The 17,398-nt window shown below is 43.6% G+C and overlaps 1 protein-coding gene across 1 annotated transcript in view; it reads right to left on the bottom strand.

Moving 5' to 3' along the window:
* The window catches only part of LOC141139106 (cytochrome P450 2G1-like), a 129,350-nt gene extending 112,207 nt beyond the window's left edge, over window positions 1–17,143 (bottom strand). The window contains exons 1-2 of the mRNA XM_073624925.1: window positions 16,958–17,143; window positions 4,751–4,913 (exon numbers count right to left, since the gene is read on the bottom strand). Of these exons, the coding sequence (XP_073481026.1) occupies window positions 4,751–4,913; window positions 16,958–17,125 (331 nt within the window). The 5' untranslated portion in view covers window positions 17,126–17,143. The remainder of the gene's footprint in view (window positions 1–4,750; window positions 4,914–16,957) is intronic.
* Between the last annotated feature and the right edge of the window lie 255 nt (window positions 17,144–17,398).

Raw genomic sequence — 17,398 nt, forward strand, 5'->3', positions numbered from 1 at the left:
CCATAACAGCGTGATTGCCATTCAGCCCCTGAAAACCTGCAAACCAAAAATTGTCCCAAACAGAGAGGGGACCAAGAAAAAGTGGGGCTCATAGAAAGGCAACACGAAATGTGGATGTGATATCAAAAAGTATTTATTGTGGTACAAAAATATGGTACATGTACATAAAAGAGTATAGACCAATGGCTATACTGCCCTGGGTAAAAGGATCGACCGGTCACATGGGGTCGACCAATGCAGACATGGACTGGGGGGACACTACAACGTAACAAAAGACAAACAAACAAATGTCCGGAGGTGGAGCCTGGCACTCAGCATCAGCAGCAGTCTTCAAGGGATCATTTACAGTCCGAAGAAACCCATGGACTTGTATGTGGCTGGGAGGAGGTGGCTGCGGATCATGTCGTCCTTAGTGACCCAGAGGACTCTGGACAGAATGCCTCAGCAAACCTACGCTGCATGGCCTTCCTGATCCTGCAAAGCCTGCGGAAGGATCCTCGTATTCGTGGTATCAAGGGTAGGGATCATTACTGGCTGGCATCCCTCCTTGATCCACGTTACAAGGGTAAGGTGGTGAACCTTATCTTGCGGTCACAGAGGGAGCAGAGGATGAAACATCTTCGGGAGGCCTTGCAGAAAGGTCCAGAGCCTGGGAGGTTACAATTTCCTGGTCCTCCTGGACAACGTGTTGCTGAGGCTTCGGTCAGTTACAGAAGGAGCGGTGGAGAAGGTGGCTGTCTGACCGATGCGTTCAGACAATTTTTTAGTCCGCAGCCCCAAGGTATGATCGGTTCCAGCAACCATCGCCAGCGTCTGATTCACATGGTGCAGGAATACCTAGGGGCAAGATCAGACTTGGACACCTTTCCCACTGAAAATCCTCTGGGTTCCTGGGTCTTGAGGATGGATCACTGGCCAGAGCTTGCACAGTATGCAATTGAGCTACTGGCCTGTCCTGCATCCAGCGTTCTTTCGGAACGTACATTCAGTGCTGCTGGAGGCTTTGTAACCGATCACAGGGTGCGTCTGTCCACCGAATCGGTCGATCGGCTGACCTTCATAAAAATGAATCAGTCTTGGATCACCACCAGCTACCAAGCACCTGATGCTGATGTAACCGAATATTTTTTTTTTTAATGTGAGATCCCTTCAAGACTGCCTATGCTGATGCTGAGTGACTATCCTGTTATACTGAGTGGCAATCCTCTTCCTCCTCAATTTTCAGGCTGATAGCTTGTAAGAACATTTTTGGTTCTGGGCACCGCCACCAGTGGCTAAGGCCCAATTTTTCTGCGCCTGTTTAACAGGGGTGTGTAATTACTCTTTTTGATGCAATACTTTGCAGCTGGGCTCATTCCTGCACTCCAACTATAGTATCTGTGAGGGGTTGCAGTGTTGTGGCACCAGCACCAGTGTCCAAGGCCCAATTTTTCAGCCCCTGTTTAACAGGGGCGTATAATTACAATTTTTGATGCAATACTTTGCAGCAGGGCTAATACCTGCGCTCCAACTGTAGTATCTGTGAGGGGTTGCAGTGTTGTGGCAGCAGTGGCTAAGGCCCAATTTTTCTGCCCCTGTTTAACAGGGGCGTGTAATTACAATTTTTGATGCAATACTTTGCAGCAGGGCTCATTCCTGTGCTCCAACTAGAGTATCTGTGAGGTGTTGCAGTGTTGTGGCACCAGCACCAGTGCCCAAGGCCCAATTTTTCAGCCCCTGTTTAACAGGGGCGTATAATTACAATTTTTGATGCAATACTTTGCAGAAGGGCTCATTCCTGCGCTCCAACTATAGCATCTGTGAGGGGTTGCAGTGTTGTGGCACCAGTGCATAAGGCCCAATTTTTCTGCTCCTGTTCAACAGGGACATGTAATTACAATTCTTGATCTAATATTTCACAGCAGGGCCCATTCTTGCGCCCACCAAGAGTAACTGTGAAGGCTTATAGGGCGTACACACGGTCGGACTTTGTTCGGACATTCCGACAACAAAATCCTAGGATTTTTTCCGACGGATGTTGGCTCAAACTTTTTTTGTCTACACACGGTCGCACAAAGTTGTCGGAAAATCCGATCGTTCTGAACGCAGTGATGTAAAACACGTACGTCGGGACTATGAACGGGGCAGTGGCCAATAGCTTTCATCTCTTTATTTATTCTGAGCATGCGTGGCACTTTGTCCGTCGGATTTGTGTACACACGATCGGAATTTCCGACAATGGATTTTGTTGTCGGAAAATTTTATCTCCTGCTCTCCAACTTTGTGTGTCGGAAAATCTGATGGAAAATGTCCGATGGAGCCCACACACGGTCAGAATTTCCGACAACACGCTCCGATCGGACATTTTCCATCAGAAAATCCAACCATGTGTGTACGGGGCATTACAGTGTTGTGGCAACACCACCACCACCACCAAAGGCCCAATTTTTCTGCCCATGTTCAACAGGTGCATGTAATTATAATTCTTGATATAATATTTCACAGCAGGGCCCGTTTCAGCTCCCACCAAGTGTAACTGTGAGGGCTTACAGTGTTGTGGCAACACCAACACCTAAGGCCACAATTTATGCAGAGTATATATATATACTTGCAAACGGAAGGAGACAACAGGAAGTGAGATGAAATCTACTCCTATAAGAGTTAATATGGGAAAAATGTGTCTCCTCTCCACTGATGCTTTATCACCAATCTTTGTTTCACTAAAAACCCCAAATTTTCAAAAAACATTTGTCATTGGGACAGAAAGTGAGGTGTAATCTTCTGAAGAGGTGCACAGACAGCAAAACAAATGTTACAGGGGTGATAACCCTTCCCTATGTTTTCCAAAAAGCTTAAAAATAGATTTTTTGGCTGGAGCTACACTTTAAAAATGTACCAGTTCAAAATTACAAACAGATTCTACTTAACAACAAACCTACAGTTCGTGTCTTGTTTGCACCACCTGTATACTGCTGTTCAGAGTATATAGAGCCTGGGGGCCCCACGCCTTTCCTTTTTTTAATTTGGGTGCGGGGTTCCCCTTAATATCCATACAAGACCCAAAGGGCCTGTCTCACTGATTTTCATCCATATTGCCGAGACCCGACATTACATTAAAGCCGCAAGCAGTTTTAAATTACTTTTATTCCTTTACAAATTTAATTTTGTGCAGTGACTGTTCTAAGCACGGGAAACATGCGCCACTTTACAGGCATACTATAGACACCCCCCGGGTACGATATTTAAAGGAATATTTCACTTTTTTTTTTCACTTTAAGCATTATTAAAATCACTGGTCCCAAAAAAACGGCCGTTTTTAAACTTTTCTTTGCATTGATCCATGTCCCCTGGGGCAGGACCCGGGTCCCCAAACCCTTTTTAGGACAATAACTTGCATATCAGTCTTTAAAATTAGCACTTTTGATTTTGAACGTTTGAGTCCCATAGACTTTAACGGGGTTCTAAAGTTTGTGCAAACTTTTGGTCTGTTCACAGGTTCTGGTGCGAACCGAGGGGTGTTCGGCTCATCCCTAGTGGTGATGGAGACTTGGGGTTGCTGCTCATATTTTCTTCCATGATCATCTAGTTTATACTCACCTGCCTTTTTTTTTGGACTTTCACTGAGTGGATCACCATTTGATACTTTGTTTAAGTGGACTCTTAAGCAATTTCATTGATATTTTTTATATATTTGCTATTGTTGCACTAGCGCTGTTAATGTTTTAGAAATTTTTCTTTTTCTTTTCTTTCTATTTGATGCAAGATAATAATGTTGTTGTGGAAACTTGACACACAAAAAAAATAAAAATTATGTGGATCACTAGAAAAAAAATTTAAAATAATCAAAAAAACAGGAGATCTTGATTAAAAACAAAAAAATAATTCTAAACATTATTATGGAGATCTGGCTTTAAAAACAAAAACAATTATTCAGGAGATCACGAGAAATAATAGAGAAATAAGTTTGTCATAACTCTGTGTGAATATCAGCAGCAAAACAAATTCATTCTTTCAGCATTATAAAGAACAAAAGAATGCGCTGCATTAAAAGATCCAATAATTTGCAGCATGATGAATATGCTATCTCCCTTACGAACGCTAGTCTTACCAGACCGATCGCTTCCGTCTCGTACTTGATTCTGAGCATGAGTTATTTTGTGCGCGTCCGAATTGCATACAGACGATCGCAAAAATAGAGAACCTGCTCTCAATCTTTTGCTGGTTTGAATTCCGCCAGCAAAAGTCTGATGGAGCATACACATGGTCGCATTTTCCGACCAAAAGCTCACATCGGTCTTTTGCTGGCGGCATTTCCGATCGTGTGTACCCGGCATAAGGGTTTTGTGAGTTTATACTCACCATTGCGGTAGTCTCATCCTAGTCTCATCCTAGTACCTGAGTGAACGAGTTTTGCCAGGTCACTTGAAGAATAGATTCTGCCTGACTTTGCCTAAGTGGACCAAGATTGACTGCCTTTGTCTGTAGCATTGCACCTGGGGGTTCAAGGATATTTGAGCCCATTTTCTTTAGTGAAGGACCAAAGGTAAACCCTGTGCACTTTTTTTGCATTTACTTTGTGTTCACTTTTTGCAAATCACACTGTGAGCTCTTACACAAAAATTGTAAAAGAAACCCTTTAGAATATATGTAAACCCTGGTTTTCTCCTGGTCCCATGTCAAAATCCAGCTTTTAACATCTGGTATGTGTATCTGGATATATATATATATATATATATATATATATATATATATATATACAGATTTTCCTTACCATAGCCATCTGCCAGTCTTTCTGATATTGGTAAGTGTCCACGGCTGCCAAATTGATAAGAATTATTGATCAGGGCCTCTTTAATAGCTGCATATCCACAAAGCACAACCACTGGTTTAGAACCAAACCAGATGGTGAAGATGGGTCCATACTGCTCGACCATCTGTAAGAGAACACACATATAGAACCGTCAATCCTTCTATGTCTAATTTCTTTTTCCTCCCTTCACTGCCCTATCTGAGTATAAGTAACTGCTAAAGTATAAGTAACTGCTTGTAGATTGTCATTACTACCATTACTAAATATTTCTAAAGGAGCAATTGTTGTAATGTTCAAGATAAAGGTAACGTTTCTATTTAAGTGACTGAAAGGGGGCTTCAGGTGGGCAACTAAATAGGCGTCCTTATAAAAGGCTGGAATGTGACATTTTGAATATTTGATATTACAGACAAGGTTTTGATTTGTAAAGGGTATGCATAGACATTCATCTGGTGAAAATACATGTAGATTCGTTCTGTGGGAATTGAGCAAAAAAAAAAAAACAAACAAATGTAAATAGGCTATATCCTGTGCTGTGAAAATGTCAATCATTTATTTTAAACAGAATATACCATATTTGGCCACTAGATGGAACTATTAACTTTCAAGTATTATAGGAAATTACTATGACACTTAGCTACATCTAGTGGTCAAATGTGGTATGTTCCATTTTAAATCAATAATTTACATTTGAACAGCACGATATAGCCTATTTACATACGTTTTGTCCCATTCACACAGAATCAATGTAAATGCACTTTCACTGAGTGAATACAAATTCTTCACAAATCAACCCCTTGTCTGTAAATTTAATTTAATTTTAAAAATTCAAAATGCCAAATCTCAGCCTTTTTTAAGGATGTCTTTTTAGTTCTCCAGCTGCAGCTATGCACCGACTCCAAGTCCTGATTCTCAACATTATTACAGTGTAAGTGCAGGCATATGGGTAAATAAACAATTGAAATGGTATATATAAATTGCCTTAGCTGATAAAAATGTAATTCTGTTCAGCAGGTTTTCTAATCCACATACCTTTGCCAGACCCCACATCCAGGTACTGGCCATTTATGTTTCTTTGTCTCTTCTAGTCAAAGCAAAACAGCTTCATCTAGACTGTGAATGAATGGTGAAGGAGCAACAGCTCACTGAGAAGATCATCTCTGTGCTCTCTCCTCCAATCAGCTAGCTCCATTTGTTAGTTTCACAGCACGGTGCCATGCAGTAAAGACTAGTCGACTAACAAAAATGCTTTTTTTTTCTAAGTATAAATGCTCTATTCATTTTATTTTTCGCTTTATTTTTCCTTACCTTTTATAATGTATCTCATTGGGGGGGGGGGGGTGCACTGATTCCTTACCTTATAGCTTTGAGCATTTCTGGGACTTTATCCAGATCCCCGGAGCTATTTAACATGGAACTGAAGCCTTTACATTTCTCATCTTCATGCTGGGAGTGGAGCAATATGGCGCAAGATGGCACAAAGCCTCATGAAGCTTCTGCGGTCAGCCAAGTAGTACTTTAGCACCTGACAACTTACATGTAAACGTAAGTACCTTCTTTTCTTCACAAAAGAGGATTTAGATGCTGGACTTACCCCCATATGTGGGAAACTGGCTCAGAAGTTCCATACAGAGCTGCATAAAACCACAAGCACCCTTACACAGGAACTGGCAGCTTTAGGTAGCTGCACAGACAGGCTTCAGATCAAACATGACAGATTAGGGCTGGTTTACATGATCTCAGTAAAAAGCATAAAGCATTAACAGAGAACTTTCTACAAGTTCAGGCACATGTAGAGGATCTCGATAACAGAAACTGGTGCAATAATCTTGGGGTCTGTGGCAACCCCAAGACGGTTACAGAGCTAATGCCAGCAGTCTCCAAATTGTTTCATTCTCTTCTACCAGATATTCCTTGTTCCTCTTTATGTGTGATAAAATCCATAGGGCACTTCGGCCAAAACCACCTCCAGACAAGCCCCCTATGAATATAATCCTATGCCTAAAGGACTTCCTAAATAAAGAAGAACTCCTGAGGGCTTCTAAAAATGTGGTTAACATTGAATTGAATGCAGTTAATATACAGCTATTTTCAAATGTGGCCACTGCACAGAGGATTTCCTTTCAAATTAATAGTGCCATATAATAGCACAACTTATTTGGTCTATACTGTGGAAGAAGGCAAAGAGCTGTTCGAAAATCTGGGCCTTCTGGACTTGAAAGCAGTCCTTCGGATGTCTTCTACTACTTGCCCCTCCCAAATCTGGGCTACCCCTCCAACCCGTCGTGATAACAGACATGGTCATCAAGATATGACAGACTTAGTAACTTGACGTTCTGTCTGTAAGTTTCTCCACCCTGGAGTTCTCAACAGTTAGTTCACCTGCAAGGAACATTGCTTGGTCATGCTCTGACCTAAGCCGGTGTTTATGGCCAAACGAGTCTTAGGCCTTTTTTTTTCAGGCCATTTTTTTGAAAAACTGGAAAGATATCAATCTCCCCGCTTGATTATACAGAGAGACTTTAACTTAACTGCTCACCCAATGTTGGGCAGAGGTAGAGTTCTGGGCACCATAAAAGCATTTCCCAGATTTTTTACGAAGTATCTTTGTTTGTTTGAACTTGTAGATACCTGGAGAACTCATTGGGGCTAGGGTGTATACCTTTTTTCCCACCCTCACAATTGTTATGCCCAGTTGGACTATACCTTTAGTTCTCCAATTCTTTTGTCAAATTCCATATCTTCATCTATACATGTATGCCCCTGGTCTGATCTCCATGTTGTTTCATCTAAGTTTGCTCATATAATGTAGGTTTATCCATGACTCCGTACTCGTGGATAATTAATGAATTTATTTTATCAGACCCTGAAATCCTTTAAACGCTATATAGTCAGCTGGAAGAATACTTTTCGCTAAATGATCATGGTAATGTGTGAATATCAGAGATTTGTTAATTGTGTAAATCACACATTAACAACAAACCATTGCTGCAGCTACACAAATATATTATCAAAATGAAGAATGCATAATAAAGTTTACATCAAAAGTACTCTGTGCTGTGTATAGAACAAATCCAAACTGAAAGTTGTGTAATCTTTTTCTAAACAAAAGTTTGTGACTTACACTGCACATTCGTGAACTTTGTGCATTTCCTGGGTACCCTCAGCTTCTCCCCGCACTCACCAAATATAAACAACAAATGAGCCAAACCACGTTTAGTAGATCTGCTGTATTCCTGGTACAATATGTACCTGGGAACCTGGTTTCTCAAACCATCAAAGAAAAGGTAACAAGCAGATACAAAGAACGTTAGGAGTGCCTCCATAGAGTAGAATCAATTATAAATTTCAAAACCAATGCACTTACATTTCATAATAGGAATATGCAGTATCTTTCCTAATAAGACCAGCAAGTGGCGCTGGGCTGCTATCTCAGCATGTACTCCAAAGAGCGAGACTCCCAGGGCAAGACTTTTGGGTGATGTCATTTCCACTCTTTGGAGCAGATGCTGAGATACTAACACACATTGGTTTACCCAATATATGGCACTATTTGGTAGCAGCTAGACTAGCACAATTGGCACAGTGGCATGCTCCAATGGAGAATATCCCTTGACTTTGTTTTGAAGCTTCTTCAATTCTACCATATCACCTTCCTGGGATTCTTTGGTCCATTTGAATTTGCCCCAAGCATTTGGCACACCTAAATAATATTGTGAGTCACTAACTACGCCCAGGGCGAAGATGCCAAACTGTGCCCCCCCCAAGATGTATGATCATTATGTGTCAGCAAACCTGCCCCCCATTAAAAAAAATTGCTTACCTAAGCATACATTTCCTTTGCAGGTGAAAATGTTCCCCAAATAAACCCCCCATCCTCCCAGTTCAACTCCTTTCTCCCCAAATCCCCCCTCATAGCATAATTACCCCCTAATCACCCCTATTAGCACAAATTCCTCACTGGAAAAAAAAATCCCCCTTCTAGCGTAAATCCTTTCCCCTCTCCTAAATCACCCCTTCTAGCACAACACCTACAAATCCCCTTTCCTAGCTCAAAACCTCTTTCCCCCATTCCCCAGCACAAATTTCAGCAAATAACCACTCCTAGCACATGCCACCCAAATTTCCCATTTTAGAACAAATTTTACTCCCTGCTGCCCCCCAAATTCTTCCACCCAGCACAAATCCCCTCCCTCTAATCCCCCATGCACTAATCCCCCCAATCCCGCCTTTTAGCACAAATCATTTTCCATTTTCAAATCCCCCCTCCCATAACAAATCCCTTCAATTCTCCCAGCACAAATACCCCCTTCTTCTTCCAGGTTGCCTCCCGGGTTCTTCCTCAGCTTGCAGTCTGCCTCCCGTGGTCCTTCTCAGGTTGTAGGCTGCCTCCCTCTCCTGACATGTCACAGTTGAGGAGAAGCCTAGGGGAAGCAGCATTGCACTACTTTTGACAGGCACTGAATCTCAGCACCGGGGACCCACACTAGCGATGGCATTGACTGTCAGATCAGGACTTTATAGGGTTTGCTTACCCGCCCCTATCCATATTCTTTGCTGGGATGGGATTGGGGCATAAACAAAGCCTGCACAGTCCTGATCTGGCACCCAATCAGGAGCACTGCAGTGGCACAAGTGTGGAGCTGGAGGGGAGAGAGAGCACAACCCACTTCCGGCTCTCTCCTCCTATTTAGATTTTCCCTGTCACTTTTTGCACTAGACTGACAGGAGTAGTGAGGTTGCTGTCATCTACTCCTGTCAACTTGTAGCATCAGGAACAGCGCAATAAATACAAGTTTTCATCCTTGGTACCCCCTTTGGCCTCATTTTAGGAGAGCCCAGATTTTCATCGGCATTTTCCTCTAGAAGGTATTTAGGTGGCGGTGGTGGTGGTGGTGGTGGGGGGGCTAAGACAGAGGCAGCGGTGGTGGTGGTGGGGGGGGTTCAGACGGAGGCAGCAGTGGTGGGGATGGGATCAATGGCACTGGCACTGGCACTTACTTGCTCTCAGTGTCAGTCGTGCCTCTAGTGATGCCTCTTCCAACATGGTGTCTCCACGCACAGCAGAAAACTCCCCCCCTTCACCCTGTTTGCCATCAGCTCCTCAGCTGACTTTCTCCTGCAGTTTCCGCCTCCTGTCCTGACATGGCATCTGTCTACAGCAATGGGGGGAGCCGCGGAGAGGATGAGCGAGAGGTCCACTGTGTGGGTATGGCAGCGAGTGCTATGCCGACTCCCGTCATTACCTCTAACAGCAGTGGCGCCAGGTCCCCTCACAGTGGGATAAGCGGCAGTCCCCTCACAGTAATATAATCAGCTAAGCAGCGCTGGCGGATAGAGTGGAGTGGGCGGGCGGGAGTTCCGCAACTGTCTTGGGCATCAATTTGCCACCCCTCTGAAAGTCCTGCCCGGGTCCAATGGACCCACCGGGACCCATGGTAGGGCCGGCCCTGCCTGGAGCCATCTCTATCCAGTAATGTTGCACAAGTGCCTTAGCCGTCCAGGATTCTCCCTCCTGATTGGCTGAGACACATCAGTGGCGCCATTGGCTCCCGCTGCTGCCAATCAAAGTCAATTAGCCAATCAGGAGATATGGGGGTGGGGCCAACCCACAGCTTTATGTTTGAATGGACACATAGAGCTGCAGCTCGGCTTGGGTGACCCCATAGCAAGCTGCTTGCTGTAGGGGCACTCGAGAGGGGGGAGGGCCCAGGAGCTCCAGCCAGGGGCCCGAAAAGAAGGAGGATCTGGGCGGCTCTGTGCACAGGGCAGTTAAGTATAATATGTTTGTCAATTTTATACAAAAAAATTAGATTTTACAATCATTTTAAGGGTCAGCCCGCTCAGGCTATCAAAGCTCAATGAGTTGCATGCTGCTGACCAGTGAATGTGCAGGCTGAGGGGAGGTCAGTCCAGACCTAAAGCACACAGAATGAGATAGCTCAGCCACTGCACACCTCGCCCGAACCGAATTGTTAGCAGGTAAAAGCAGCCTCAGCTCAATTCATCCAAGCCATGTGGCCTGGATGAATAGACCTAAGGCTGCTTTTATCTGCTGACCACTTGGGCCAGGTGAGGTGTGCAGCAGCCAAGCTATTGCTTCCCATCTCCTGTATCATGGCTGCAGTCTCTGATCATCTTCTGTATTGTGTTTGCAGTCTCTGACTATCTCCTGTATCGTGTCTGCAGTCTCTGAACATCTCCTGTATCATGTCTTTAGTCTCTGACCATCTCCTGTATCGTGTCTGCAGTCTCTGACCATCTCCTGTATCATATCTGCAGTCTCTGACCATCTCCTTTATCATGTCTGCAGTCTCTGACCATCCCTTGTATCATATCTGCAGTCTCTGACCATCTCCTGTATTGTGCCTGCAGTCTCTGACCATCTCCTGTATCATATCTGCAGTCTCTGACCATCTCCTGTATCATGCCTGCAGTCTCTGACCATCTCCTGTATCATGTCTGCAGTCTCTGACCATCTCCTGTATCATGTCTGCAGTCTCTGACCATCTCCTGTATCGTGTCTGCAGTCTCTGACCATCTCCTGTATCATATCTGCAGTCTCCGACCATCTCCTGTATCGTGTCTGAAGTCTCTGACCATCTCCTGTATCGTATCTGCAGTCTCTGACCATCTCCTGTATCATGTCTGCAGTCTCTGACCATCTCCTGTATCGTGTCTGCAGTCTCTGACCATCTCCTGTATCATATCTGCAGTCTCCGACCATCTCCTGTATCGTGTCTGAAGTCTCTGACCATCTCCTGTATCGTATCTGCAGTCTCTGACCATCTCCTGTATCGTGTCTGCAGTCTCTGACTATCTCCTGTATCGTGTCTGCAGTCTCTGACCATCTCCTGTATCATGTCTGCAGTCTCTGCCCATCTCCTGTATCATATCTGCAGTCTCTGACCATCTCCTGTATCGTGTCTGCAGTCTCTGACCATCTCCTGTATCATGTCTGCAGTCTCTGACCATCTCCTGTAGTATGTCTGCAATCTCTGACCATCTCCTGTACAGTGTATGTAGTCTCTCTCAGTCTCTGACCATCTCCTGCACCATGTCTGCAGTCTATAATCATTTCCTATAGTATTATTATTATACAGGATTTATATAGCGCCAACAGTTTACGCAGCGCTTTGTCTACAGTCTCTAACTATCTTCTGTAAAGTGCATGCAGTCATTGACGAAAGACGCATTTGTGAGGTCAGGTACTAATATTGGATGATAGGACACTGCTCACAATCAGTGATCCAATCAGGGCTCTGTGCAGTCCATACAAATTCCTCTACACCAAAATGATTAAACCATCTCCCTATGAAGCTGGTTTGTGCACAGAGGTACAGTCATACGGGAACAGAAAAGGTCTTTCTCAAACTGATTCCAAAGATGGGAAGAAGTGAATACCGTATTTATCGGCGTATAACGCGCACCGGCGTATAACACGCACCCCAATTTAGGAGGGAATTTTAAGGAGAAAAAAACTTTTAGGAGGGAAGTTGAAGGAAAAAAAACTTACATTTAAATGCCCATCATTGCAGCCTTCTCAGTGCAGCCTTGCCCCTGTGCAGCCATGTCAGTGCAGCCTTGTCAGTGCAGCCTTGTCAGTGCAGCCATGTCAGTGCAGCCTTCCCCAGTGCAGCCTTCCCCAGTGCAGCCATGTCAGTGCAGCCATGTCAGTGCAGCCTTCCCCAGTGCAGCCTTCCCCAGTGCAGCCATGTCAGTGCAGCCTTGTCAGTGCAGCCTTCCCCAGTGCAGCCATGTCAGTGCAGCCTTGTCAGTGCAGCCTTCCCCAGTGCAGCCTTGTCAGTGCAGCCTTGTCAGTGCAGCCTTCCCCAGTGCAGCCTTCCCCAGTGCAGCCATGTCAGTGCAGCCTTGTCAGTGCAGCCTTCCCCAGTGCAGCCTTGTCAGTGCAGCCTTCCCCAGTGCAGCCTTCCCCAGTGCAGCCTTGTCAGTGCAGCCTTGTCAGTGCAGCCTTCCCCAGTACAGCCTTCCCCAGTGCAGCCATGTCAGTGCAGCCTTCCCCAGTGCAGCCTTGTCAGTGCAGCCTTCCCCAGTGCAGCCTTGTCAGTGCAGCCTTCCCCAGTGCAGCCTCGCATCCTGTGATCCCGGACCCCTGCCATCCTGTCTTTCAAAATCGCCGACCGCGATTTGAAAATGGCGCCGCCGGCCCTGAAATACACAGAGCCGGTCCTCGGCTCTTCTCGGCGGCTCTCGTTTACTTTCGGCTCCACTCGTAGTCCTGAGCGGAGCTATCCGAACCTAGCCGAGTACACTCAGCTAGGTTCGGGCGGCGCTCGAGTGAAGACGAAAGTGGCCGAGAAGAGCCGAGGACTGGCACTGTGTATTTCGGCGCCGGCGGCGCCATTTTCAAATCGCGGTCGGCGATTTTGAAAATCTGGCAGCTCCGGATCGCAGGGGATCGGCGTATAACACGCACCCGCGATTTTTCCCCTGATTTTAAGGGGAAAAAAGTGCGTGTTATACGCCGATAAATACGGTAATTGCCTAAAATGTATAATAATATAACAATAATAATTCCCTTCACTGGAATCACCTGAAATCATTAATTTATAGGGTCATCTACATACCTTTAGCCATGTAGTTGGTGTGAAGTTTATATGTTCAAAAATCTTTTGGCCATATTTTACATAAAAAGATTACCTTTTCGATCAGACTCCACCTATATTATCACTTTTGGCAACTGACTGATCCTTTAAAGTTCAAACTTCACTATCCCAATCAACATTAATTATTTTTAATCTTCATGCTACTGACATTATGTTAATAGATAGGACAGTATATTATATTTACTTGTTTTAAACTTTTTTTTTTTACATTTCTTTAGTTACTTCCTGGTTTCTTGCTTAGGCAAATGATTTCATACATCCTAGGAGTCTTCAGGAGGGGAGGAGGAGGGGTTTCCTGGCTAAGCAAACTCTCCCGCATGCATGCTTGAGCTAAGGGCAGATGGATTCCAGGAATTAAATGCTACACAAAACATTTGCCCTTACTCAAGATTGCCACAGCCAAAAAATGCTTGTTTTTCAAAGTGATTTCTTAACAAAAAAAAAAAAGCATAGAGATATGGATGGGGGAGTTAGCTTTGAATATTAAAGATTAATTAAATAGTGTTTTGATTTGTGGTGCTCAGATGCAGCGAAGACCTACTTTTTACTCTGCATAGAATCAAATGATAAAGTATAATGCATTTAGAAATAAATAAATATCAGATAATTGTTTCTTCATGCAGGATTTTTAGTAGCAAAGGGGAGCTCAGCAGTCTTTAGAAGACCACGCTTTTGGACGAACTTCTATCCTTTTCAACAAAAGAGCAGCCAACCTTTAACCACTTGCCCACCTGCCGCTGTCATTCTACTGCGGCAGGTTGGCTCTATTACGCAAATTGCCGTCGCTGTACGTCGGTTTGTGTAATAGATACAGTGGGCGATGCACATGACCGGCGGTCGTGGTGTCCGCCAGCCACCCGCGATCACTCCACAGAGAGCCGGAATGGGGATCTGTCAATGTAAACAAACAGATCAGGGAAGTAGAGAGAGATCATCTGTTTCTAGTGATCAGGAACAGCGATCTCTCTCCTCCTCCAGTCAGTCCCATCCCCCCCCCAGTTAGAAACACCTCCCAAGGAACACATTTAACCCCTTGATCGCCCCCTAGTGTTAACCCCTTCCCTGCCAGTGACATTTATACAGTAATCAGTGCATTTTTATAGCACTGATCCTTATATAAATGTCACTGGTCCCAAAAAAGTGTCAAAAGTGTTCGATCTGTCCGCCACAATGTTGCAGTCCCGCTAAAAATCGCTGATCACCGCCATTACTATTAAAAAAATAATAATAATAATAAAAATGCCATAAATCTATCCCCTATTTTGTAGATGCTATATTTTTTGCGCAAACCAATAAAAATACGCTTATTGTGATTTTTGATTTTTTTACCAAAAATGTGTAGAAGAATACATATTGGTCTAAACTGAGGAAGAATTTTTTTATATATATATATTTTTGGGAGATATTTATTATAGCAAAAAGTAAAAAATATTGCTTTCTATTTTCCTATTATTTATTCAATATTGTGTTTTTTTTTGTTTATAGCGCAAAAAATAAAAACCACAGAGGTGATCAAATACCACCAAAAGAAAGCTCTATTTGTGGGGAAAAAAGGACATCAATCTTGTTTGCACGATTGTCAGTCAAAGCGACGGAGTGCCGTATCGCAAAAAATGGCCTGGACGTTAAGGGGGTAAATCCTTCCGGTCTTCAAGTGGTTAAATCATGTTTTATTGGTCTCTGCTAGGGATGTGCAAAATTACCAATTTCGGTACTGGCAACATTTTGGCAAAGCAAAACTTTAAAACTCTCGGGGGTTCATTTACTAAAGCTGGAGAGTGCAAAATCAGGCTCACTTCTGCATAGAAACCAATCAGCTTCTAACCCCAGCTTGTTCAATTAAGCTTTGCCAATAAAACCTGGAAGCTGATTGGTTTCTAGGCAGAAATGAACCTGATTCTTCATGGGATAGAAACTAGCTGGCACTTTTTAATAAATTCAATCCAGAAAAGCAATTAAGTTTGAAATAACATTTTTATTGGATAAATATATTGGTTTAATGGTATAATAATAATTTCAAACGTCTAAATCTATAAATATTTACTAAATCCATATTAAAACGCCTTATATAACATCACTTACAAATACAACCCTGCCACTACGGCTCGGGCTGAATGATATTTTATTTTCCTAATAAGCAAAACCAATTTACCCCATATAAGAAAGGTTGCACTACATAAAAAGCCGTGACAAGGGAGTGGGGGAGCGGGGAGCTGTCCTCTTCAATTTCTTTCTGGCAACTGTCAACTGTCCATTATTATTAGCCCTTATTTATAGGGGTACCCTGCTGTTCCAGCGCGCTTATTGGTGGGGAATACTTGACATAACTGACCTATCCTACCCTAACTTTACTTTTTTTATTTTAATTGGCTTTCTTTTTGACAAATGAAATTAACCCAATTTCAAAACTTTTGGGATAGATTTAACCGCTTCCCGACCGCCTCGCGTAGATATACTGCGGCAGAAGGGCACGTACAGGCAGATTAACGTACCTGTATGTTGCCCTTTAAGAGGTGGCTTGCGGGCGAGCGCATGCCCGCCGGGAGTTCCGTGACTGTGATCGCGGGTCCTGCGGACTCAATGTCTGAGGGGATACCCGCGATCGTCTCACGGTGAGGAAGAACGGGGAGATGCTAATGTAAACAAGCATTTCCCCGTTCTGCCTAATGACAGTCACTGATCACCGCTCCCTGTAATCGGAAGCGGTGATCAGTGTCGTGTCACACACAGCCCCTCCCCCCCACAGTTAGAATCACTTCCTAGGACTCACTTAACCCCTACAGCGCCACCTAGTGGTTAACCCCTTCACTGCCAGTCAAATTTACACAGTAATCAAAGCATTTTTAATTGCACTGATTGCTGTATAAATGTGAATGGTCCCAAAATCGCGCCAAAAGTGTCCGATCTGTCTGCCATAATGTCGCAGTCACGATAAAAATCGCTGATCACTGCCATTACTAGTAAAAAAAAAAAGTGATCAAAAATGCCATAAAACTATCCCCTATTTTGTAGACGCTATAACTTTTGCGCAAACCAATCAATAAACGCCATTTTTTTTACCAAAAATATGTAGAAGAATACGTAACGGCTTAAACTGAGGAAAAAAATGTTTTTTTATATATATATTGGGGAGATTTATTATAGCAAAAAGTAAAATATAATGCTTTTTTTCAAAATTGTCGTTATTTTTTGTTTATAGCACAAAAAATAAAAACCGCAAAGGTTATCAAGTACCACCAAAAGAAAGCTCTATTTGTGGGAAAAAAAGGACGTCACTTTTGTTTGGGAGCAGCATCGCACGACCGCGTAATTGTCAGTTAAAGAGACGCAGTGCTGATTCGCAAAAAAGTGCTCTGGTCTTTGGCCAGCCAAATGGTCCGGGGCTGAAGTGGTTAAACAACTGCCGCTGCCTCAGATCCTATGAGGAAAGGGGGGGCCTACAACAGGCTTTTTCCCCCCTTTTCCTTACATTCTTCATCTTTAGTAAATAAACCCCTTAGTTTCACTAGATATCTCTTCTACACCTGGGTATTTGACTCACCTTGGGATAAAACTGATACAATGCGAAGCTCACTTGAAGCAGATTACCGATAAACGGCAGTGGGGTCGGTCCTGGAGGAAGTCGGAGGCGCATTTTCTGTAGTCTCCATACTGAGATAATGAAGTAGAGGAGCAGAAACGAGCAGAGAGACAGAGTGAGGACATCCATTTCTGACAAACAGAATCACAGAAATAGTCTATGCGTGTTTTTTTTTTGCCAATAATTAACATGTTGATGATGATATAAATTATGTTGTTGTAGATGTTTTTCAAAGCTTAGCACTCCCCAACAGATCAAGTTCCAAATCTCTCTTTTGTGGAAAAATAGGAGGCAGGAGATCAACAGGAGGAACAATTTCTGACAAATGTAGAAGATTATCTGGCATCTGATTTTCCAGTTTTTCAAGTATGGCACCAACCTCCCTGTAACATTAGATATAGA

This window comes from Aquarana catesbeiana, linkage group LG04 (assembly GCF_042186555.1).
Source record: "Aquarana catesbeiana isolate 2022-GZ linkage group LG04, ASM4218655v1, whole genome shotgun sequence".
Classification (NCBI taxonomy): Eukaryota; Metazoa; Chordata; class Amphibia; order Anura; family Ranidae; genus Aquarana; species Aquarana catesbeiana.